This window comes from Strix aluco, chromosome 33, assembly GCF_031877795.1.
Source record: "Strix aluco isolate bStrAlu1 chromosome 33, bStrAlu1.hap1, whole genome shotgun sequence".
Classification (NCBI taxonomy): domain Eukaryota; kingdom Metazoa; phylum Chordata; class Aves; order Strigiformes; family Strigidae; genus Strix; species Strix aluco.
This window is the reverse complement of record NC_133963.1, coordinates 2757689-2782354: the sequence shown is the minus strand read 5'-3', so window position 1 is coordinate 2782354 and position 24666 is coordinate 2757689. Positions and strand designations below refer to the sequence as shown.

Genomic DNA, 24666 nt, shown 5'->3' with positions numbered 1-24666 from the left:
TCCCCCCTGGAGATGCCCCAGTGCCCCCCCAGCCCCCCCTGAGCCCCCCAATACCCCCAGAGACCCCATACTCCCCAAAAAATGCCCCACAGACCCCCTGGAGATGCCCCAAAGCCCCCCCAGAACCGCCCCCAAAGCCGCCTGCACACCCCAAAGCCCCCTGGAGACCCCCCTGAAGATGCCCCAGGCCCCCCCCCAGCCCCCCCTGAGCACCCCATGACCCCAGAGACCCCAAAAATCCCAAAGATACCCCAAAGACTCCCTGCAGATGCCCCAAAGCCCCCTCAGAGATGCCCCAAAACCCCCTGCACCCCCCAAAGCCCCCCCCAGAGACACTCCAGGCCCCCCCCCCGGCCCCCCCTGAGCCCCTCACCTTCCTCTTGAGCACCCCGAGGCGCAGGGCCTTGGTGTCGGCGGCGGCGTAGGTGAGCCAGAGCCCGCTGGCCACGTGCTGCACGAAGCAGAGCGACTCCCCGTACTTGATCTCGGGGGTCCCCATCCCCTCCACGTCCCGCTTGGCCACCACCTCCAGCTTCTCCTGCAGGGGGGGACGGGGGGGGTCAGGGGACCCCGCAGAGGGGACGGGGACACGCGTGGGGACGGTGGTAGGGAGCAGCGGAGGGCTGGGATGGGGATGGGGGCACAAATGGGGCACAAATGGGGCACAAATGGGGCACAAATGGGGACACAAATGGGGCACAAATGGGGCACAAATGGGGACACAAATGGGGCACAAATGGGGCACAAATGGGGCACAAATGGGGACACAAATGGGGCACAAATGGGACACAAATGGAGACACAAATGGAGACACAAATGGGACACAAATGGGGACACAAATGGAGACACAAATGGGGACACAAATGGGGACACAAATGGGACACAAATGGGGACACAAATGGAGACACAAATGGGGACACAAATGGGACACAAATGGGGACACAAATGGGGACACAAATGGGGACACAAATGGGGGCACAAATGGGGCATAAATGGGGCACAAATGGGGCATAAATGGGGACACAAATGGGGACACAAATGGGGACACAAATGGGGCACAAATGGGACACAAATGGGACACAAATATGGACACAAGTGGGATGGGACAAGGATGGGGACACAAATGGGGACCAAGATGGGGACAAGGACAAGGATGTGGACAGGGAAGGGATGGGACAAGGATGGGGACACTAATGGGGACAGGGACTGGAATTGGCACCGGGATGGGGACAGGGACCAGGAGGGGGACAGGGGATGGGGACAGGCACAGGGATGGGGACAGGGACAGGGACAAGGCCAAGCGCCTGGACAGGGCCAGCCCAGGCCAGGGCCCAGCACGGGGGCCAAGGTGTCACCCAAACGGGGCCAGGACAGGGGCCACCCCCACCGCCCTGAGCACCCCGCGCCCCCCAAAAGCGGGTGTGTCCCCCCCGTCCTTGTCCCCACCTTGGAGGCGCGGAAGCAGAAGGCGGCAGCGCGGGTGCTGGCGGCGGCCGCCTCCACCACGGCCAGGCCCTTGTCCTCGCTCAGCGCCAGGTACCGGCCCGTTGGTGACGTGTCGCAGGCGGAAGGGCTGTCCCCACTTCAGGTGGCTCCCGCTCCAGCTGGGGGGGGGACACGAGACGTGGGGTGTCATCGGGGGACGGGGGATGGGGTGGGGGGCATGGGGGGACAGGGGGAGGGAGATGGGGACGTGGGGATGGAGATGGGGACATGGGGGGTGATGGGGACATGGGGGGGTGATGGGGACATGGGGGGGTGATGGGGACATGGGGGGTGAGGGGACATGGGGGGTGATGGGGACATGGGGGGGTGATGGGGACATGGGGGGAGATGGGGACATGGGGGGAGATGGGGACATGGGGGGTGATGGGGACATGGGGGGGGTGATGGGGACATGGGGGGTGATGGGGACATGGAGGGGAGATGGGGACATGGGGGAGATGGGGACATGGGGGAGTGATGGGGACATGGGGGGTGATGGGGACATGGGGGGGGTGATGGGGACATGGGGGGAGATGGGGACATGGGGGGAGATGGGGACATGGGGGGTGATGGGGACATGGGGGGGTGATGGGGACATGGGGGGTGAGGGGACATGGAGGGGAGATGGGGACATGGGGGGAGATGGGGGACATGGGGAGTGATGGGGACATGGGGGGTGATGGGGACATGGGGGAGTGATGGGGACATGGGGGGTGATGGGGACATGGGGGGGTGATGGGGACATGGGGATGGAGATGGGGACATGGGGGGTGATGGGGACATGGGGGGGGAGATGGGGACATGGGGGGTGATGGGGACATGGGGGGGTGATGGGGACATGGGGGGGGTGATGGGGACATGGGGGGTGAGGGGACATGGGGGGTGATGGGGACATGGGGGGTGATGGGACATGGGGGGTGATGGGGACATGGGGGGGTGATGGGGACATGGGGGGAGATGGGGACATGGGGGGAGATGGGACATGGGGGGTGAGGGGGACATGGGGGGTGAGGGGACATGGGGGGTGAGGGGACATGGGGGTGATGGGGACATGGGGGTTGATGGGACATGGGGGGAGATGGGGACATGGGGGGGAGATGGGGACGTGGGGGGTGATGGGGACATGGGAAGGGTGGGGGGACACAGGAAGGGGTTGGGGGGACATCGGGGGGGTGACAGGGCCATGGGGACAGCAGGGAGGGTTCATGGGGATATGGGGACACAATGGAGGGGTCACAGGGACATGGGGGGGGACAGGGTGGGGACACGGGGACGGGGAGATGGGGGGCAGGAGGGGTCACAGGGAGATGGGGGGGGACACAGGGAGGGGTCACAGGGTCACGGGGACATGGGGGGGGACACGGGGACGTGTCACCTGCAGTAAGGCACACCGGAGGCCACCGGGTGGGGACATGGGGGGGTGTCCCAGGGTGCCCCGGGGACCCCCCCAGGAGGGGAGGGGACCCCCCCACCCCACCCCCCAAAAACTCCCCCCCCACCCCCCAAAACTCCCCCCCCCCCAGTACCTGATGCGCAGCGGCTCCAGGCGCCAGAGGGACCGAGCGTGGGTGCAGACGGGCCCCCCCTCGTAGCTCACCACGCTGCTGCGGGGGACACGGGGGGGGACGATTTTGGGGGGGGGGGGGGTGTCACTTGGGGATCCCCCCCCCCAAATCTGACCCCCAAAACCCGGGGGGGCCCCCCCCAAACCTGCGCTCCTCGCCTGATCTGGCGCCGAGGGGGTCAGACACTCGTCCATGTGGCCGTGGAAGAGGCGCATGACGTGGCCGCCCGTCACGTAGCCTGGGGACACGCGGGGGGGGGGTCAGGGGGTGCGGGACCCCTCCCCAAAAATGGGGGGGGGGGACCCCCCAGCGCCCCCAGCACCCACCTTCCTCGGAGCCGGAGCAGATGGGGTTCATGTTCCACAGGGTTTGCATGAAGGAGGCGTCGGCCTGGAGCTCCCCGCTGGCCGTGGAGAGGTGCTGGGGGGCACGGGGGCACACGTGTGTCATGGGGGCATGAACACGTGTGTCACGGGGCGTGTGTGCATCACGGGGGCGTGTGTGTCACGGGGTTGTGTGTGTCACGGGGTCGTGTGTGTCATGGGGGACACATGCGTGTGTCATGGGGGGCACGAACACATGTGTCATGGGGGCGTGTGTGTCAGAGGGTCGTGTGTGTCATGGGGGGGCACACGCGTGTGTCACGGGGGCATGAACACATGTGTCATGGGGGTGTGTGTCACGGGGCATGTGTGTCATGGGGTCGTGTGTGTCATGGGGGACACGCGTGTGTCACGGGGGCATGAACACATGTGTCATGGGCGTGTGTGTGTCATGGGGGACACACGTGTGTCACTGGGCACGAACTGTGTGTCACGGGGGCATGTGTGTCATGGGGGAGACACACACGTGTGTCACGGGGGCATGAACACGTGTGTCATGGAGGGGTGTGTGTCACGGGGTCATGAGTGTCATGACGACACACGCATGTGTCATGGGGGCAATGAACATGTGTGTCATGGGAGTGTGTGTCACGGGGTCGTGTGCGTCATGGGCAGAACACACGCGTGTGTCACGGGGGCACGAACACATGTGTCATGGGGGTGTGTGTCACGGGGCATGTGTGTCATGGGGTCGTGTGTGTCATGGGGGACACGCGTGTGTCACGGGGGGCATGAACACATGTGTCATGGGCGTGTGTGTGTCATGGGGGGACACACGTGTGTCACGGGCACGAACTGTGTGTCACGGGGGCATGTGTGTCATGGGGAGACACACACGTGTGTCACGGGGGCATGAACACGTGTGTCATGGAGGGGTGTGTGTCACGGGGTCATGAGTGTCATGACGACACACGCATGTGTCATGGGGGGCATGAACATGTGTGTCATGGGAGTGTGTGTCACGGGGTCGTGTGCGTCATGGGCAGACACACGCGTGTGTCACGGGGGCACGAACACATGTGTCCATGGGGTGTGTGTCACAGGGCGTGTGTGTCATGGGGTCGTGTGTGTCATGGGGGACACGCGTGTGTCACGGGGGCATGAACACATGTGTCATGGGCGTGGTGTGTGTCATGGGGGGACACACGTGTGTCACAGGGGCAACGAACTGTGTGTCACGGGGGGCATGTGTGTCATGGGGGGACAGGCACGTCTGTTCACGGGGGGCATGAACACGTGTGTCATGGAGGTGTGTGTGTCACGGGGGTCATGAGTGTCATGACGACACACGCATGTGTCATGGGGGCATGAACACGTGTGTCATGGGGGCGTGTGTGTCAGAGGGTCGTGTGTGTCATGGGGACACACACGTGTGTCACGGGGGCATGATGAACATGTGTGTCATGGGAGCGTGTGTCACGGGGGTCGTGTGTGTCATGGCGGGACACACGCGTGTGTCACGGGGCACAAACACATGTGTCATGGGGCGTGTGTGTCACGGGGCGTGTGTGTCACGGGGTGTGTGTGTCATGGGGGATACACGTGTGTCACGGGGGCATGAACACGTGGTGTCATGGGGTCATGTGTGTCATGGGGGGGACACACGTGTGTCACAGGGGCACGAACTGTGTGTCATGGGGGCATGTGTGTCATGGGGGGACACGCGTGTCTGTCACGGGGGTCATGAACACTTGTGTCATGGGGGGCGTGTGTCATGGGAGGCACACACATGTGTCACGGGGGCGTGTGTTTCATGTGCAAAGTCCATGTGAGCCCCCATACAAGTCCTGGTGCAAGGCCCACGCGTGCCCTTGTAAGAGCCCTCGTGCAAAGCCCGTACAAGCCCCCATGCGAGCCCCATGCCAGGGCCCATATGAGCCCCCCGTGCGAGCCCTCATGCAAGGGCAGTGTGAGCCCTCGTGTGAGCCCTCGTGCAAGCCCTGGTGCAAACCCCTGTACGAGCCCCCGTGCGAGCCCTCATGCAAGGCCCATGTGAACCCTTGTGCGAGCCCTGGTGCAAAGCCTGTGCAAGGCCCATGCGAGCCCCCGTGCGAGCACTCGTGCAAGGCCCACGTGAGCCCTCATGTAAGCCCTTGTGCGAGCCCTTCTGCGAGCACGATGCAAAGCCCACGTGAGCCCTCGTGCAAGCCCCGGCGCAAGGCCTGTACGAGCCCCCGTGCGAGCCCCATGCAGGGCCCACGTGAGCCCTCGTGCAAGGCCTGTGCAAGCCCTCATGCAAAGCCCACGCGAGCCCTCGTGCGAGCCCTCGTGCGAGCCCTCGTGCCCGGCGCTCACCAGGTAGCGCTCGGAGGAGACGCTGACCAGGATCAGGGTCGTCGCCCACTCGCACCTTCTCCCCTCCGAGCGCTGCTTGGACGCCGGGTGCGTGGTCCACCAGCACGCCTCGCCTGGGGGGGGCGGGGGGGTCAGGGGGGACCCCTGAACCCCCTGAGGGACCCCCCCGAACCCCAAGGGACCCCCCCAAACCCCTCCAAAGCTCAGAGAGACCCCCCCCATCTCCACAATCCCCCCCAAAAGCCCAGGAGACCCCCCAAGCCCCATAACCCCCCCCCGAAGCCCAGAGGGATCCCCAAACCCCACGGGGACCCCCCCCAAAGCCCAAGGGACCCCCCCAAGCCCCCACAACCCCCCCAAAGCCCAGGAGACCCCCCCAAACCCCCACAATGCCCATAGGGGACCCCCACACCTTCATCCCCCCCCCAAAACTCCCACAACCCCCCAAAACCCACAGGGACCCCCAAACCCGCAAAGGGACACCCCCCCCTAAACCCCCACAAACCCCCCCAAATCTGAGGGGACCCCCAAATCCCACAGGGATCCCCCAAAAACCTCAAGGGACACCCCCCCCAAAACCCACAGAGCCCCCCCCTCAGGGGAACCCCCAAACCCCCCAGGACCTTCCACCCCCCCACAACGCCCATAGGAACCCCCAAACCTTCACCACCCCCAAAACTCCCACAAACCCCCCCAAAGCCCAAAGTGACCCCCAAACCTCAAGGGACCCCCCCCCCAAACCTTCACAACCCCCCCCAAACCCCCCACATACGCCCATAGGGACCCCCAAACCTTCACACCCCCCCCCAAAATTCCCACAACCCCCCCAAAGCCCAGAGGGACCCCCAAACCCCAAGGGACACCCCCCTAAACCCCCACAACCCCCCCAAATCTGAGGGGACCCCCAAATCCCACAGGGATCCCCCAAAAACCTCAAGGGGACACCCCCCCCCAAAACCCACAGAGCCCCCCCCTCAGGGGGAACCCCCAAAACCCCCCAGGACCTTCCACCCCCCCCCTCCGCCCCCCAAAAGCCCCTCAGGCCCCCACCCCCTCTGCCCCAAGAGAACCCCCAAACCCTCCAGCCTTCCACCCCCCACAAACCCTTTGGGGACCCCCCCAAAAATCCAGGGGGGGCCCCCCCCTTACCGGCCGCGTCCTTCTGCAGCCCCACGTCGAAGGCCAGTTTGTCGGTGACGGAGCGGGAGGTGGTGAGGCAGCTCAGGTACTGGGGGGGGGGGGGGGGGGGGGGTACCCCGTTATCCCCGTTATGGGGGGGTCCCCCGTGCCCCCCCCCCAGCCCCCCCCAAAATCCTCACCCCCCCCCCCCGACTCACCATGCCGCTGTGGGAGTGCCGCAGGAGGATGGCTGTGGCCGTAGAGCAGCGTGCGGTGCCCCCCCGCCCTGCGACGACTGTGGGGGGACACGGGGTCAAGAAGGGGGGGGGGGGACAGGCACCCCCCTCGTGCGACGCACGGCCCTCGTGAGAGAGCCGTGGAGGGGCGCCCCCGTGCGACGCGCGGGCCCCCGCGTGCGAGCTCTGTGTGACCCGTGCGACGCGCACCACCCTCGTGCAAGAGTTGTGTCAGGGTGCCCCGTGTGTCGCACACTCCTCGTGGCAAGCTCTGTGCCCTGTGTTGCACGGTCCTCGTGCAAGAAGCTGTGTCGGGGTGCCCCGTGTGTCACACACACTCCTTGTGCGAGCTCTGCACCCCGTGTGTTGCACACACCCCTTGTGCAAGAGCCGTGTTGGGTGCCCCTGTGCAATGCACGGCCCTCGTGCAAGAGCTGTGTCGGGGTGCCCCATGTGTCACACACCACTCCTCGTTGCAAGCTCCTGCACCCCGTGTGTTGCACACCCCTTGTGCAAGAGCCGTGTTGGGTGCCCTGTGCAATGCACGGCCCTCGTGCAAGAGCTGTGTCAGGGTTGCCCCATGTGTCGCACACTCCTCGTGCAAGCTCTGTGCCCTGTGTCGCACAGTCCTCGTGTAAGAGCTGTGTCGGGGTGCCCCATGTGTCACACACACACTCCTCGTGAGAGCTCTGTGCCCCCGTGTGTCAACACACCCCTCGTGCAAGAGCCCGTGTCGGGGCATCCCATGTGACACACACACGCTCCTCGTGCAAGGTCTGTGACCTGTGTGTCCGCACGGCCCTCGCACAAGAGCTGTGTCAGGGCACACTGTGCAACACACAGCCCTCGTGCGAGAGCTGTGACCCATGCGTCACACACCTCTCATGCAAGAGCCATGTCAGGGTGCCCTGTGCAACACACGGCCCTCGTGCAACAGCTGTGTCAGGTGCCCCTTGTGTTGCACACTCCTCATGCAAGAGCCGTGTCAGGGTGCCCCCGTGCGACGCATGGCCCTTGTGCGAGAGCTGTGTCAGGGTGCCCCATGTGTCACAGACACTCCTCGTGCGAGCTCTGTGCCCCGTGTGTCGCACACCCCCTCGTGCAAGAGCCATGTTGGGGTGCCCCATGCGACACACGGCCCTTGTGCAAGCTCTGCACACCCGTGCGACACACAGCCCATGTGTGAGAGCCGTGTTGGGGGGGGCCCCGTGTGTCGCACACTCCTCGTGCAAGAGCTGAGTCGGGGCACCTTGTGTGTCACACAATCCTCGTGCGAGCTCTGCGCCCAGTGTGTCACACACCCCTCGTGTGGGAGCCATGTCGGGGCACCCCGTGCGACACACACACACACTCCTCGTGCGAGAGCTGTGACCCGTGTGTCGTGCACCCCTTGTGCAAGAGCCATGTCGAGGTGCCCCTGTGTAACACACGGCCCTTGTGCAAGCTCTGCACCCTGTGTGACGCACGGCCCTTGTGTGACACTCACGGCAGGTTACCCCCGTGTGTCACACACTCCTCGTGCAAGAGCTGTGTTGGGGTGCCCCGTGTGACACACGGCCCTCGTGCAAGCTCTGCACCCCGTGCGATGCACCCCCCTCGTGTGACACTCACGGTGGGGTGCCCCATGTGTCGCACACTCCTCGTGCGAGAGCTCTGCACCCCGACCGTCACACGCTCCTCGTGCGAGACCCCTAGAGGGGCAACCCCACGCTTTGCACGGCCCTCGTGTGAGCTCCGCACCCCGGGGCGAGGCACAACCCTCGTGTCGGGACACCCGTGCGATGCGTAACACCACCCCACCCCACCCCCCCCCCACCCCCGTGCACGACCCCTCGTGCGTCGCACGCCCCGCGCTCACAACCTGGGCGGGGATCCATGCGGAGTTGGGGGGCTGCTGGGGGGGGGGGGGGGGGTGTGTTTTGGGCAGGGGGAGGGGCACACCCGGACGCCTGGGTCCATGCGGAAGGGGTGGGGGGATGGGCAGCAGAGCCCCCCCGAATAATTTGGGGGGGGGGGTGAAGGGGAGGAGGAGGAGGAGGAGGAGGAGGAGGAAGGCGGGGGGGGGGGGGGTCACTGCACCACGGTGGCACCTACCCACTTATCCAGATCGACGCCCTGGGGTGGGCGTGGGGGGGGGGGGGGGAGAGAGAAGAAGGGGGGTCAGCGGGGGTTGGGAGCCCTTTAGGACCCCCCCCAACCCCCCCCAGGGTACCCCAAACCCCCCCGGGGCCCCCCAAACCCCCCCCCCGGGCCCCCCCAGACCCACCTCGGCCCCAGTCTCGGAGCTGTTGGCCAACATCTCCTGCAGCGCCCCGCACCGAGAGCGACTGCTCCAGCACGAAGCAGCAGACGGCCAGGTCGGGGGGGACCATTCTGGGGGGGGGGGGACACGGGACACATTGGGGGGCATCGGGGGCACCCCAGAATCGGGGGGGACCCCCCAGGGGTAGCCCAACCCCCCCCTGCTACTGCGGCTACAGGGGGAGAGGGGGAATGGGGCGTCCTCGTGTGCCCCCCTCCCCGCCCCCGTCCGGGTGATGTTGGGGACCCCCCCGAGAGGGGACGGGGGGCCCCGTGTCCCCCAAAATGGGTGCTATGGGGTGTCCCCCGTGTCCCCCTGTGGGGTGCTATAGGGTGTCCCTGTGTCCTTAGTGGGTGCTATAGGGTGTCCCTGTATCCCCATGTCCCCAAAATGGGTGCTATAGGGTGTCCCCCTGTCCCCCTTAGTGGGTTCTATAAGGTGTCCCCATGTCCCCGTGTCCCCTGTGGGTGCTATAGGGTGTCCCCTGTGTCCTTAGTGGGTGCTATAGGGTGTCCCCATGTCCCTGTGTCCCCTGTGGGTGCTATAGGGTGTCCCCTGTGTCCCCAAACTGGGTGCTATAGGGTGTCCCCATGTCACCTGTGGGTGCTATAGGGTGTCCCTGTGTCCTTAGTGGGTGCTATAGGGTGTCTCTGTATCCCCCATGTCCCCAAAATGGGTGCTATGGGGTGTCCCCGTGTCCCCCTGTGGGTGCTATAGGGTGTCCCTGTGTCCTTAGTGGGTGCTATAGGGTGTCTCTGTATCCCCATGTCCCCCAAAATGGGTGCTATGGGGTGTTCCTCGTGTCCCCTGTGGGTGTTATAGGGTGTCCCCGTGTCCCCAAACAGGGTGCTATAGGGTGTCACGTATCCCCTGTGGGTGCTATAGGGTGTCTCCATGTCCTGTGTCCCCTGTGGGTTCTTATAGGGTGTCCACGTGTCCCAAACTGGGTGCTATAGGGTGTCACATGTCCCCTGTGGGTGCTATAGGGTGTCATCATGTCCTTAGTAGGTGCTAATAGGGTGTCCCCATGTCCCCTGTGGGTGCTATAGGGTGTCCCTGGGTCCTTAGTAGGTGCTATAGGGTGTCCCCCTGTCCCCTTAGTGGGTTCTATAAGGTGTCCCCATGTCCCCGTGTCCCCTGTGGGTGCTATAGGGTGTCATCGTGTCCTTAGTAGGTGCTATGGGGTGTCTCTGTAATCCCCATGTCCCCAAAATGGGTGCCTATGGGGTGTCCTCGTGTCCCCTGTGGGTGCTATAGGGTTGTCCCCGTGTCCCCCAAACTGGGTGCTATAGGGTGTCACGTGTCCCCTGTGGGTGCTATAGTGGTGTCATCATGTCCTTAGTAGGTGCTATAGGGTGTCCCCGTGTCACCTGTGGGTGCTATAGGGTGTCATCGTGTCCTTAGTGGGTGCTATAGGGTGTCTCTGTATCCCCATGTCCCCAAAATGGGTGCTATGGGGTGTCCCCGTGTCCCCTGTGGGTGCCATAGGGTGTCCCCGTGTCCCCAAACTGGGTGCTATAGGGGTGTCCCCGTGTCCCCTGTGTGGTGCTATAGGGTGTCCCCATGTCCCTGTGTCCCCTGTGGGTGCTATAGGGTGTCCACGTGTCCCCAAACTGGGTGCTATAGGGTGTCACATGTCCCCCTGTGGGTGCTATAGGGTGTCATCATGTCCTTAGTAGGTGCTATAGGGTGTCCCCATGTCACCTGTGGGTGCTACTAGGGTGTCCCTGGGTCCTTAGTAGGTGCTATAGGGTGTCCCCCTGTCCCCTTAGTGGGTTCTATAAGGTGTCCCCATGTCCCCCGTGTCCCCTGTGGGTGCTATAGGGTGTCATCGTGTCCTTAGTGGGTGCTATAGGGTGTCTCTGTATCCCCATGTCCCCAAAATGGGTGCTATGGGGTGTCCCCGTGTCCCCTGTGGGTGCTATAGGGTGTCCCTGTGTCCTTAGTGAGGTGCTATAGGGTGTCTCTGTATCCCCATGTCCCCCAAAATGGGTGCTATGGGGTGTCCTCGTGTCCCCTGTGGGTGTTATAGGGTGTCCCCGTGTCCCCAAACAGGGTGCTATAGGGTGTCACGTATCCCCTGTGGGGTGCTTATAGGGTGTCCCCCATGTCCCTGTGTCCCCTGTGGGTTCTATAGGGTGTCCACGTGTCCCCAAACTGGGTGCTATAGGGTGTCACATGTCCCCTGTGGGTGCTATAGGGTGTCATCATGTCCTTAGTAGGTGCTATAGGGTGTCCCCATGTCACCTGTGGGTGCTATAGGGTGTCCCTGGGTCCTTAGTAGGTGCTATAGGGTGTCCCCCTGTCCCCTTAGTGGGTTCTATAAGGTGTCCCCATGTCCCCGTGTCCCCTGTGGGTGCTATAGGGTGTCATCGTGTCCTTAGTGGGTGCTATAGGGTGTCTCTGTATCCCCATGTCCCCAAAATGGGTGCTATGGGGTGTCCCCGTGTCCCCTGTGGGTTCTATAGGGTGTCCCTGTGTCCTTAGTGGGTGCTATAGGGTGTCCCTGTATCCCCATGTCCCCAAAATGGGTGCTATAGGGTGTCCTCGTGTCCCCTGTGGGTGCTATAGGGGTGTCATCGTGTCCTTAGTAGGTGCTATGGGGTGTCTCTGTATCCCCATGTCCCCAAAATGGGTGCTATGGGGTGTCCTCGTGTCCCCTGTGGGTGCTATAGGGTGTCCCCGTGTCCCCAAACTGGGTGCTATAGGGTGTCACGTGTCCCCTGTGGGTGCTATAGGGTGTCATCATGTCCTTAGTAGGTGCTATAGGGTGTCCCCGTGTCACCTGTGGGTGCTATAGGGTGTCATCGTGTCCTTAGTGGGTGCTATGGGGTGTCCCCAAACTGGGTGCTATAGGGTGTCCACATGTCCCCAAACTCCCCATGCCCCCCCCCCCACCCCCACCCCCGATGCCATGGGGCACTCCCTCGCCCCTCACGCCCCCCCCCGTGCCCCTGGGTGCCCCCCCACCTGCCCTGGGTTGCCCCCCCCTGTGCCCTGGGTGCCCCCCCCCGTGCCCTGGGTGCCCCCCCCCCTGCCCTGGGTGCCCCCCCCCTGTGCCCTGGGTGCCCCCCCCCCTGCCCTGGGTGCCCCCCCCCCTGCCCTGGGTGCCCCCCACCTGGGCGTTGGAGGTGGGTTCCCAGCGAGCAGAGGCGGTTGCCGAAGCCCTCGGCCGCCAGACAGAGCTTGAGCTGCTCCTGCAGCAGGACGGTGCTGCACTGCAGGACCACCTCGTCCTCCTGGGGGGGCACGGGGGGGTCAGCACCCCCCAAACCCCCCCCCGGACCCCTCCAAACTCCCAGGAACCCCTGGGACCCGCCAGGACCCCCCCAGGATCCACTGGGACCCCCCCTGCCCCCCCCCCGGGCCCAGTTCATGCTTCTGGGAGGTTATGGGGGGGGTCAGCACCCCAAACCCCCCCCCCCGGGACCCCTCCGAACCCCCAGGACCCACTGGGACCCTCCCTGGCCCCCCCGGGACCTCCTCGTCCTCCTGGGGTGAGGGGGGGGAAACAGGGGGGGTATGGGGGGGGGTCAGCACCCCAGAAAACCCCCCCCCGGGACCCCCAGCACCCAATGAGACCCCCCCCCAAGACCCACCGGGACTCCCCTCCCGGGACCCCCCCCCGCACCCCCGCGACTCGGGGGGGGCCCTCGGGGGTCCAAACTAGGGGGGAGGGGGGGGGGCAGGACCCCTGGGTTCCCCCCAAACCTAAGGGGGGGGTCTATGGGGGGGGCAGGACCCCCCGGGAGCCCCCACCCCTAGTGGGGGTTGGGGGGGTGACGGCACTGTGCCCCTCCCCTCCCCCCCAGCTGCTCCGTCGCTCCGGAGCCCCCCCCCCGGGGTGGGGGGGGGGGGGTGGGGGGGGGGCAGATGCCTCCCGCGCCGCCGGAGATGCCACCGGACCCGCCCCCCCGGGGGGGGGGGGGGGGGGGGGAAGGAGGGAGGGGAGGGGGCACCGGGACGCCCTGAGCCCCCCCCCATGAAGTTCGGGGGGGGGCTGGGTTCGCTCCATGCCTCAGTTTCCCTTGGGGGGCCCCCCCCTTTTCAAATCTGCTGAGCTCAGCATTTCCCACAGGCCCGCCCCCCCCCACCCCCCCCACCCCCGTGGGGTCACCCCCGGCCGCCTGGATCCCCTCCCCCCCCCCCCAAGGACACCCCCTCGTCCTTGACCCCCCCCCAAAATTTACGAGGGGGGGGGGGGGCGGTTATTAACACCCACCCCCCCCCCCGGGAAGGTCCCAGCGCAGTTTTGAGGACAAACTGGGAGGAATTGGGACAAGGGAAAGAACTGGGCCAGCCCCACCCCCCCCCCCGCCCCATCCCCCCCCCGGCTCGCCGCCCATCCCCCCCCCGGGGGGATTCTGGTTTCGCCCCCCCCCCCGGCAGCTGCTCCCCCCCCCCCCCCCCCCGTTGCTTTTTTGGGAGCACACGCGGCTCCGGGGACAGGTGGGGGGGGGGGGGGGGCCCTTACAAACCCCTCCCCCCCCCCTGCACCCCCCCCCCCCCGCACCCCCCAGTTCCTCCCAGTGGGAGCTGCCCCCCGCCCCGTCCCAGTTCCTCCCAGTGTTCCCAGCTCAGGCTGGTCCCCCCCCAAACATCCCCTCCCAGTCCTCGCTTACCCCCCCCCCACCCCCCCAGTATCCCAGACGCCCCTGGCTCTCCTCCCAGTATGTCCCAGTATCCCCAGAGCTCCCCCCCAGTCTCCACAGTTTCCCCACACCAGTTCCCCAGTACCCCCACTCCTGTCCCACCAGTATCTCCCAGTTCCCCAGTGCCCCCAAAGTTCCCTGAGCCCAGTCCCCCCCAGTATCCCCAGTCCTGGGCCTCATGGTCCTCCCAGTATCACCAGTCTTGGTCCCCCCTGTCCCCCCAGTATCTCCTCCCAGTCCCCCCCAGTATCCCCAGACCTCGTTCCCCCTGTCCCCCCAGTATCTCCTCCCAATTCCCTCCAGTATCTCCTCACGGTCCTCCCAGTATCCCCAGTCCTAGTCCTCAGAGTCCCCCCAGTCCCCTCCAGTATCTCCTCCCAGTCCCCCCAGTCCCCCCAGTCCCTCCCCCAGTATCCCCAGTCCTGGTCCTCCCAGTATCTGCCCTCAGTCCCCTCCAGTATCTCCTCCCAATCCCCCCAGTCCCTCCCCCCAGTCCCCCCCCAGTATCCCCAGTCCTGGTCCTCCCAGTCCCCCCAGTATCTCCTCCCAGTCCCCCCCAGTATCCCCAGTCCCCCCCAGTATCCCCAGTCCTGGTCTTCCCAGTCCCCCCAGTATCTCCTCCCAGTCCCCCCCAGTATCCCCAGTCCTGGTCCTCCCAGTCCCCCCAGTATCTACCCCCAGTCCCCCCCAGTATCCCCAGTCCTGGTCTTCCCAGTCCCCCCAGTATCTCCTCCCAGTCCCCCCCAGTATCCCCAGTCCCCCCCAGTATCCCCAGTCCTGGTCTTCCCAGTCCCCCCAGTATCTCCTCCCAGTCCCCCCCAGTATCCCCAGTCCTGGTCCTCCCAGTCCCCCCAGTATCTACCCCCAGTCCCCCCCAGTATCCCCAGTCCCTCCTCCCAGTCCCCCCCAGTATCCCCCACTCACCGTCCGCAGGAACTGGACATCGTCCTCGCCGTCACCCTCAGCCATGGCCGTGGGTGCTGGGGCCCTGTCGCCGGTGGGTGCTGGTCACTGGTGGGTGCTGCCCCCCCCACACCCCCCCCGCGTGGGTGCCACCACCCGCCCGTGTCCCTCCGCCGCGGGGCTCCGCCGCCTCCCGGTGCCGCTGGCCCCGCCCCTGCCCCCACGTAACGGGGGAGGGACCGGGGGGGGGAAACTGAGGCACAGGCCCCCCCCCCCCACCCACTCGGGGCGCCCCCACGCCTGGGTCCCCCCAAAATACTGCGGGGGGGGCACAGGGCACAGCCCGTAGGGGTGCGTCTGGCCCTTTAAGAGAAGTTTTTTTGGGGGGGGGGCAGAGGGGTGAATCCCAGTTCAGCCCAGTTGGGGAGTCCCAGCGGGGGGGGGGGGGGGCAGCCCACGGGTGAGGGGCACACGCGTGTGCACGGGGACACACACACACGTGTGCGGGGCTGCGCACAAGCTCCCAGTAACCCCCCCCCACCCCCCTCCCTGGGTGCGTGTGACCCCGGCTGCCTGCAGGGAGGGGGGGGGGGGAGGAGGAGGAGCCCCTCGTGCAAACCCTCGTGCAAACCCTCGTGCAAACAGCCCCCCCCCCCGGGCTCAATGCGCCTGTGCGGCCGCAGGGTCCACCCGCCCACACGGGGGCGCTCACCCGCAGCGCCCCCACCCCGCCCTGACTGGGGGGACTGGGGATACTGGGGGGGACTGGGAGGAGATACTGGGGGGACTGGGAGAAGCAGGAGGGGAAGGGGGGTGTGGGGGGGGCCCACAAATCCGCAGCCCCCCCGGTCGAGGGGATGGTGGCGTCTGTTTTTCTGGGGGCAGCTACTAAAGCTGCAGTAGTTGTTGGGGCCCAACACCCATCCACGCTGCAAAAATTAAAAAAAAAAAGGGATTTTGGGGTGTCCGGTAGTTTTGGGGAACCCCCCCCGGCGAAAAATCAGCCCCCCCCAAGCACCTTTTTGGCGTAACGGGTCATTTTTCCGGCGGCGGTGAGGAGCAGGCAGGTGGCTTCGCTGATCAGCTTTCTCGATGCCGCTGGCGATTTCGTCACTGGGGGGGGATAAGGGTTAAAAATGGGGGTGCAGCGAGGTTTGGGGGGGTCGAGGGCGTGCGGGGGGGGCTCACCGGGTGGTGTCGAGGAGGATATCCATGAAAAAAGTGTAACTTTCCGCCGGGATGTTGCCTTTGGCCAGGAAAACAAGTTGGTGCTTGTGGGTCGATTGCGGCAGCTCCTCCCTGAGGGGGGGGGGGATTTTAAAAAAAAAATGGGTTTTGGGGGGAGAAAGGGGGTTTTTGGGGTCGTCCGGAGTTTCGTGGGTTACTTGTGGTGATACTGAGCTGGGCCATGAGCGCTCGAAGGAGGGGATGTCCTTCTGCAGGATGCTCCACTGGGCACCGATCTCCAGGATGTCCCCTGGGGGGGCAAATAATTAAAAAAAAAGGGGGAAAAGGGAAAAGGGGGGGGTAAAAATCAAGGGGGGGCGGTTGGGGGATCCCCCCCGCCCCCCTGAATTGGGGCACTCCCGGGCCAGGAGGAGCTGGTGAGCTTGGTGCGGGGGGGGGGGAGGAGGTTGAGCTGCAGTAAAGCGACTTGGGGGGGACGGGGGGGGGCCATGGGGGGGGACAGAGAGATGGGGGGGCACGGAGGGGGGGGACAGGGACAGAGGGGAACACTTCTCAGCCCCCCCCATCATTCCTAGAGCCCCCCCACAGCTTCGAGCCCCCCCTCAGCTCCAGGTACCCCCAGACCCCCCCCAGTCCCAATGACCCCCACAGCCCCAGGGCCCCCCACTTCAGGGCTCCCCCCACATTTCCAACCCCAGAGCCCCCCCCCGGCCCCGGCCCCGGCCCCCCCCGCACTTGCCGAGCTCTGGAGCTGCTCGTCCCTCCCGGTCCCGCCCGGTCCCGCCCGCAGCGCCCCCGCGGCCCCCGCCCCGCTCACCGCCCGCCCGGCCAGCGCCATGGCCCGGCACCGCCGCGCTTGACGGCACCGACGCCGCCGGCGCCGTCGCCATGGCGACACCGCCCCGCAGCCAATGGCGGCGCGGGGGCGGGGCTAAAGCGTGCGGAGGGGGCGGGGCGCCGGCGAGGCGCGTGCGCAGAGGGATCGACACCCCCCCGGGCCGCGGGGAGCGTGACGTCAGCGCGGGGGTGTGACGTCAGCGTGGGGTGTGATGTCACGGGAGCCCCTGGCACAACATATGGCCCCGTGACGTGTTATATGTGCCCATGCCATGTCATATGACCCCGTGACACGCCACATGTCCCCGTGACATGCCGTACAGCCCTGTGACATGCTGTATGTCCCTGTGACACGCCATACGTCCCGTGACACGCCATACATACCATGACACGCCATACATACCATGACACGCCATACATACCATGACACGCCATACATACCGTGACACGCCATACATCCCATGACACGCCATACATACCATGACATGACATACATACCGTGACACGCCATACATACCATGACACGCCATACATACCATGACACGCCATACATACCGTGACACGCCATACATACCGTGACACGCCATACATCCCGTGACACGCCATACATACCATGACACGCCATACATACCATGACACGCCATACATACCATGACACGCCATACATACCGTGACACGCCATACATACATGACACGCCATACATACCATGACACGCCATACATCCCGTGACACGCCATACATACCATGACACGCCATACATACCATGACACGCCATACATACCGTGACACGCCATACATACATGACACGCCATACATACCATGACACGCCATACGTCCCGTGACACGCCATACGGCCCCCCCAGCACAACGCACCCCCCGTATGGCCCCACGGCACCCGTACGGCCTCCTGCCATGGGGCCATCGTGGCCACGGCGCGGCGGGTCTGTGGGTGACGTGGGTGCTGTGGGTGCCAGGGGACCGTGGGGCTGTGGGGGCCGTGGGACCACGGTGCTGTGGGTGCTGTGGGACCGTGGGTTTGTGGGTCTGTGGTGTAATAAAACATATATGGTATTTGTTATTCAAATCTCAAGGGGAAGAAGAAGTTGCTGTCAGGATGTTGTGGCCGAACAGTTTTGTAATTCTCTTATGTAAATAAGAAATAAGATATATGTGTATAGTTGCTATTGTTAAAATCAGTTGTTAGAAGGGAGCTAAAATGGCCCCATCTTCAAGCCACTACACAAACCCCTGTGCTGAGTCATCCCCCCTTCTGTGACAGAAACCGGAGAAAAGCCCCGAAAACCGGAGAAAAGCCCCGAAAACCGGAGAAAAGCCCGGGAAAACTTGTTTACACCTTTGCAGCCCCCTCAGGGTACGCCCGTCATGAATATGGATGAAGCTGCACTATAAAGGGACTCAGCGCTGTCCTGGGAGGTGTGTGCTGGTAGAGCAGAGACTCCCGGCGCACCCAGCGCTGTTCTGCTCACTCGCCGCTTGCTAATAAAATTTTATTCATCACTAAAAATTGAGAAGTGGTTGTTTCCCACTAAATTACTTTTAATCTATAACATGTGGGGACCGTGGGATGGTGGGACCATGGGTGCTGTGGGACCGTGGGTCTGTGGGTCTGTGGGTCCATGGGACCATGGGTGCTGTGGGTCCTGTGGGTGCTGCAGGTCTGTGGGACTGTGGGTCTGTGGGTGCTGTGGGACCGTGGGTGCTGTGGTCCGTGGTCACATGGGCCTGTGGGTGCTGTGGGTGCTGTGAGTGCTGTGGTCCATGGTCGCATGGGCCTGTGGGTCTGTGGGTGCTGTGGGACCGTGGGTCTGTGGGTCTGTGGGTCCATGGGACCATGGGTGCTGTGGGACCGTGGGTGCTGCAGGTCTGTGGGACTGTGGGTCTGTGGGTGCTGTGGGACCGTGGGTCTGTGGGTCCATGGGACCATGGGTGCTGTGGGACCGTGGGTGCTGCAGGTCTGTGGGACTGTGGGTCTGTGGGTGCTGTGGGACCGTGGGTCTGTGGGTCTGTGGGTCCATGGGACCATGGGTGCTGTGGGACCGTGGGTGCCGCAGGTCTGTGGGACTGTGGGTCTGTGGGTGCTGTGGTCCATGGTCGCATGGGCCTGTGGGTCTGTGGGTGCTGTGGGACCGTGGGTCTGTGGGTCCATGGGACCATGGGTGCTGTGGGACCGTGGGTGCTGCAGGTCTGTGGGACTGTGGGTCTGTGGGTGCTGTGGGACCGTGGGTCTGTGGGTCTGTGGGTCCATGGGACCATGGGTGCTGTGGGACCGTGGGTGCCGCAGGTCTGTGGGACTGTGGGTCTGTGGGTGCTGTGGTCCATGGTCGCATGGGCCTGTGGGTCTGTGGGTGCTGTGGGACCGTGGGTCTGTGGGTCCATGGGACCATGGGTGCTGTGGGACCGTGGGTGCTGCAGGTCTGTGGGACTGTGGGTCTGTGGGTGCTGTGGGACCGTGGGTCTGTGGGTCTGTGGGTCCATGGGACCATGGGTGCTGTGGGACCGTGGGTGCCGCAGGTCTGTGGGACTGTGGGTCTGTGGGTGCTGTGGTCCATGGTCGCATGGGCCTGTGGGTCTGTGGGTGCTGTGGGACCGTGGGTCTGTGGGTCCATGGGACCATGGGTGCTGTGGGACCGTGGGTGCTGCAGGTCTGTGGGACTGTGGGTCTGTGGGTGCTGTGGGACCGTGGGTCTGTGGGTCTGTGGGTCCATGGGACCATGGGTGCTGTGGGACCGTGGGTGCCGCAGGTCTGTGGGACTGTGGGTCTGTGGGTGCTGTGGTCCATGGTCGCATGGGCCTGTGGGTCTGTGGGTGCTGTGGGACCGTGGGTCTGTGGGTCCATGGGACCATGGGTGCTGTGGGACCGTGGGTGCTGCAGGTCTGTGGGTGCTGTGGGACCGTGGGACGGTGGGATCATGGGTGCTGGGGGATTGTGGGTGCTGCGGGTGCTGCGGATCTGTGGGACCCTGGGTGCTGTTGGTCGTGGGTTCGTGGGACCATGGGTGCTGTGGGACCATGGGTCCTGTGGGACCGTGGGTCTGTAGGTGCTGTGGATCTGTAGGTCTGTGGGTCCATGGGACCATGGGTGCTGTGGGACCGTGGGTGCTGCAGGTCTGTGGGACTGTGGGTCTGTGGGTGCTGTGGGACCGTGGGACGGTGGGATCATGGGTGCTGGGGGATTGTGGGTGCTGCGGGTGCTGCGGATCTGTGGGGCCCTGGTGCTGTTGGTCGTGGGTTCGTGGGACCATGGGTCTGTGTGCCTGTGCCTCCACCTCCCTTGTACCTTCCACCACCACATGCACTTCCTCTTCCACAGGTGGTGCCTCCACCACTGCTTCCTCCTCAGTTTCCACCCGGGCAGCCTCCGTCTGCTGGGTGCACTGCCCCCCTCCAGGATATCCCCCAGCTCCTGCAAACACGTCATCAGCTGGGGACCAACAGCAGTACCAGTGGCTCATCCAAACACCATCCCAAGGACACAAGCACCCCCTTTACCTAGGGAGGAGTTTTACAGAGAGCAACGGAGGCTTAAAGAGGAGCAAGTGTTTGGCTCAATGAAGTTGTGTTGGTTTTCATGTTTGTATTTCCACAGCAGATCGGACTGCAGTTACACTCAAGTGCATCTGACATAAGCAGAAGTGACACAGTGTTTTGTCCCATAGACTTTTTCGTTGCAGATGGTAAACATGCAAAACTAAAACGAGATGAATGCCATTCTAAAGCTGTCCCTAAAACTTGTAGGAATTCTGAACTGGTTTTGCTTAAATAAGATGTTCACCTTTCGCATTTGCATGCAGTATACATGTTCTCATGTTGGTCATGTTTTGTTTGTTGGTGTCTTTTTGTAATAAAGGTCAAACTATAATTGTAATAAAAGTCAAACTTATTTTAACAGGGGAAAGAAAAAGTCCAGACTTGATGAGTTTACAAACGATTTTCCTAAGGAACTGACGGAATATAAAAAGGTTCAAAAGCAGCGTAGGCGTTCGTTTTCCAGGGAACTGCTTTACGTATTGTAATGGAGAAGCAGGTTGTCTAGGAGAATCAGGAGGAGTTCCACTCAACCTCTCTGTCGTTAGATGGATTGGATGAGCCAAGGCATTAGCAGTGAGAGGTGTTTCATGTGAAGGTTACTAGCTCAGCTACGGCAGAGATTACAGGTGACTGAGAGTTACAGTTTGGCAGCAGCTGCTGAGGAGCAGGTGTCTCTTTGACTGAAGCTTCTCTGCAGTGACACCCTTCACCTCCTGACAGCCCTGAGGAGGCCAGAACCTGAGGAGGTCTAGTGGCTGGATTTTCTGTGTCTCCCTGTACCGGGTCTGGCTGAGCCAGAATTGGTTTTCCCCTGCAGCAGCCCCCATGGTGCTGTGTTTGATGTTGGAGCTGGCAGGGTGTTGATAGCACACTGGTGCTGTGGCTACTGCTGAGTGGTGCTCACACAGCACCAAGGCTCTTTCCGACATTTCCCCCCCCCCAGTGGGACGGGGTGGGCAAGACCTTGGGAGGGGACACAACCAGGACAGCTGACCCCAACTGACCAAAGGGCTGTTCCAGACCATCTGACGTCTGCTCGAGGATAAACTGGGGAAAAGGAGGCCGGGGGGGTGTCACCCTTGGTCCTCCGAGGCAACCCCTCCGCGTATGGGAGCCCTGCTTCCTGAGAAGGCCCGACATCGCTGTTCATGGGAAGTAGAGAATAAATCTGTTTGCTTTTTTTTGCTTCCGCGCGCGGACCTTTGCTTCGCTTTGCTTATATTAAACTGCTGTTGTTTTACCCACAAGGGTTGGGTTTTTTTTTTCTCTATCTTATTTTCTTTCCCCTCTTTGCCCTGTTGAGGAAAAAAGGGGAAGGGGGGGGAAGTGATAGAGCGACTTGGTGGGTACCTGGCATTTAGCCAAGGTCAAACCACCACAGTCCCCATTCTGATTGCAACCGTTACCTCAAAGCACTTCGGAGGAGTTATGGGAGAGAAATTGTCTTCATCTCTTTTGTTTATCTCTTGTGGATACACAGAGAGATTTTCACCTGGACTGCAAACTGGTGGCTTTCACTAGTATTTTGTTGACATTGTTAAATTTTTCTTAGGGATTGAAAGACCAGACTTGTTTGTAAGGAAATCTTAAATTGGTGAAGGACTTTGGGAGGAGGAATGATGCTAATGAACATATGCAGAATGACGTGAAATGGTTCTTTAAAAAATAATAAAAGAAAAACTTTTGAAGAAAAAACTCGGGGTAGCTGATGTTTTCTGTCCCCAGAATTCGCTTGGGCAGGAGTCTGAATAGCTCCCTCTTAGTAATGCTGTCAGCTTCTTTCCTAGAGTAACGGCATTGAGTCAAGTTACTAGAGGCTGAGTTTAGAAGCTTTCAGATATGATTTTCCTTGAAATGTGGTCACTACCCTTGGTTAGAGCTAGAGGTATGTGCAAGATCTTGCTAGGACATCTGCCTAGAAGTGTGGATTAAATAGGCCTGTATGTAAGGGTGCAGTACGAGTATTTTGCATCCTGTACCTATTGCCAAATAAGTAGAGAAGTTAAATAGACTAAGGCGGCATTGTAAAATCGAGCTTCACTGCCTTTTCTTGATGTTTGATACTGTGCTGTAGCCATTAAGACTTGCTCTTTTTGCACCTTACTGCAACAAAAATGATTTGCACTGCATGTAGTTGTGCAGTGAGAAATGCTCACGTACCAGTAGAGGCCAGTACACACCGCCTTAAACCAGGCAACAGCTATGGTAGTTCATGCAATAGAAGGGAGTGGGAATAGACGTACCCTTCCTGTATGTTTTAAACTAACAAAGCAGCAGCTGTTCTGTCTTGTAAGCAGAAACTTTTACATGTGATCACGTTCTCCAATCTGCAGTACCATTTTGTCAGCAGTGAAAGAAGCTTTGACATAAGCATATGGAGAGGAAAAAACAAACCAAACCCAATTTAGGAAGAAATGACTGTTCGGAATTAAATTCCTCTGTGTGTGTGCCAGTGTGTTTTCTGTTTTCTTTAAGGTCCCAGTCTCCCCATCGTGCTTCTTCTTACTCTAGAAGTTCATATACCTACTCCAAGTCAAGACTGGGTTCTTCTCGCACTTGCTCCTACTCTCGATCATTTAGTCGTTCCCACTCTCGTTCCCACTTGCCATCGCCACCATATCCCAGAAGAGGCAAAGGGAAGAGTCGTCCCAATCGTTCTAGGTCAAGGTCACATGGTTATCACCGTTCAAGGTCAAGATCACCCCCACACAGAAGGTACCGTTCACGTTCAAGGTCTTCAGTATGTAGAGGCCAGTCTCCCACTAAACATAAAAAACACCAGAAGAGAAGAAAAGGGAATGAGAATGAAGGAGTTCCCAATGCTGAATTGTTAGAAGGTATGAGAAAATGAAGAGAGCCAGTTACAGCAGAAGATGTTAAAACAGACTCTCTGTCCGCTGCAAAAAGTTCAGGAAGTTTGATGTTGAATGAAAAAGACAAAACCAAAGCCCGGGATCATTCTTTGTCAGACAAGGACACTTCTGAGAAGAGAAAGAGCCGTGTTCAGAGAGAGAAAGACCACTCAGAACATGCAACTGGAGAAGGAAACGGAAAAGTTATTTCTCAATCTTCCAAAGACAGCAGATCTTCAGAGAAACACGCTACTGGCTGTGGATGCACTGCTAAAGACTGTATTCCTAACCGAGACAAAAAATCTGACCGTGTTGGCCACAGAGATCATTCTAGTTCCAAGCGTGGAAATGAAAAGAGTGAATTAGCAAGGAGAAAAGACTCCCCTTCTCTAAACAAAGAATCTACATTAGTAAAGAAGAGTAAGCCGAGAGACAAACGAGCAGAGCCATCCAAAAAGGGCCCGGGAGATGCCAAAAGGAGCAGCTACAGTCCTCTGTCTGATCACAGAAGCTGCTGATCACAAAGCTGCTCATGATTCCAAGCATACATTGAAGGAACACAAACCTCTAGGTGAAAATTCGGGAAAAGAGAAAGAGAAGCACGTACCAGAAGTACAAAGCAATAAAGAGAAAGAGCCAGGTGGTAATAAACCACCTCTGAGACGAGAATCACCAGACGTAAAAAATGAGAAAGAGAACGCGACTGGACAAAAGGTCAAGCCCAAGCCCCAGGTAAGCAGCTCCTCGTGGCTCTCTTCTGATCTAACTCAGGAGACTGGTGAGGCTGCACTTGTGCCAGACTACAGTGAAAGTGAGAGTGAGAGTAATGTATCTGCAAAAGATGAGGAAGCTGCAGGAAAAAATCCTACAGAGCCGGAAGAAAAGGCTGTTGATGAGGTCAAAGAGGATATGGCAGCACCTGCTGCAGCTGACCAGCCTGAAGCAAGCAGAAGTCAAAGTCAAAGCAGTCCGAGCGCTGGCCGCAGCCTTGACTACCCCCTCTGAGAGTCAGACTCGAAGCCACAGCGGCATTGCCAGTGCAGGAGAGAGCCAAGACAGCAAGAAAAAGAAAAAGAAAAAAGAGAAGCAGCAGCACAAGAATCAGAAGAAGCACAAGAAGCAGAAGAAACACATTGGGAACAAAAAGGAATTGGAAAAACACAAACACAAGAAGAAAAAATCGAAGAAGAGCAAAGATAAAGAGAAAATTGACCAAAACATGAAATCTGTCCCTACCTAGAATGAAAGACTATAAAAAAATTACTGAATTCCTAAGTCATCGTATTAAGTTTTGTTAAA

The 24666-nt window shown here is 61.4% G+C and overlaps 2 protein-coding genes across 2 annotated transcripts in view; one reads left to right on the top strand and one right to left on the bottom strand.

Moving 5' to 3' along the window:
• The window catches only part of RYR1 (ryanodine receptor 1), a 61396-nt gene extending 46351 nt beyond the window's left edge, over positions 1–15045 (bottom strand). Inside the window, 16 exon segments of the mRNA XM_074809999.1 lie at positions 374–538; positions 1447–1548; positions 1550–1604; positions 3012–3095; positions 3204–3288; positions 3377–3470; positions 5729–5841; positions 6878–6956; positions 7066–7098; positions 7100–7129; positions 7131–7142; positions 9350–9394; positions 9396–9456; positions 12505–12524; positions 12526–12624; positions 14962–15045. Of these exon segments, the coding sequence (XP_074666100.1) occupies positions 374–538; positions 1447–1548; positions 1550–1604; positions 3012–3095; positions 3204–3288; positions 3377–3470; positions 5729–5841; positions 6878–6956; positions 7066–7098; positions 7100–7129; positions 7131–7142; positions 9350–9394; positions 9396–9456; positions 12505–12524; positions 12526–12624; positions 14962–15006 (1122 nt within the window). The 5' untranslated portion in view covers positions 15007–15045.
• Positions 15046–20145: 5100 nt separating this feature from the next.
• On the top strand, positions 20146–24607 carry LOC141916996 (uncharacterized). The gene is given in 6 exon segments (XM_074809998.1): positions 20146–20598; positions 20926–20996; positions 22991–23230; positions 23423–23876; positions 23878–24362; positions 24364–24607. Coding segments are annotated over 6 exon segments (1947 nt in total).
• Positions 24608–24666: the final 59 nt, after the last annotated feature.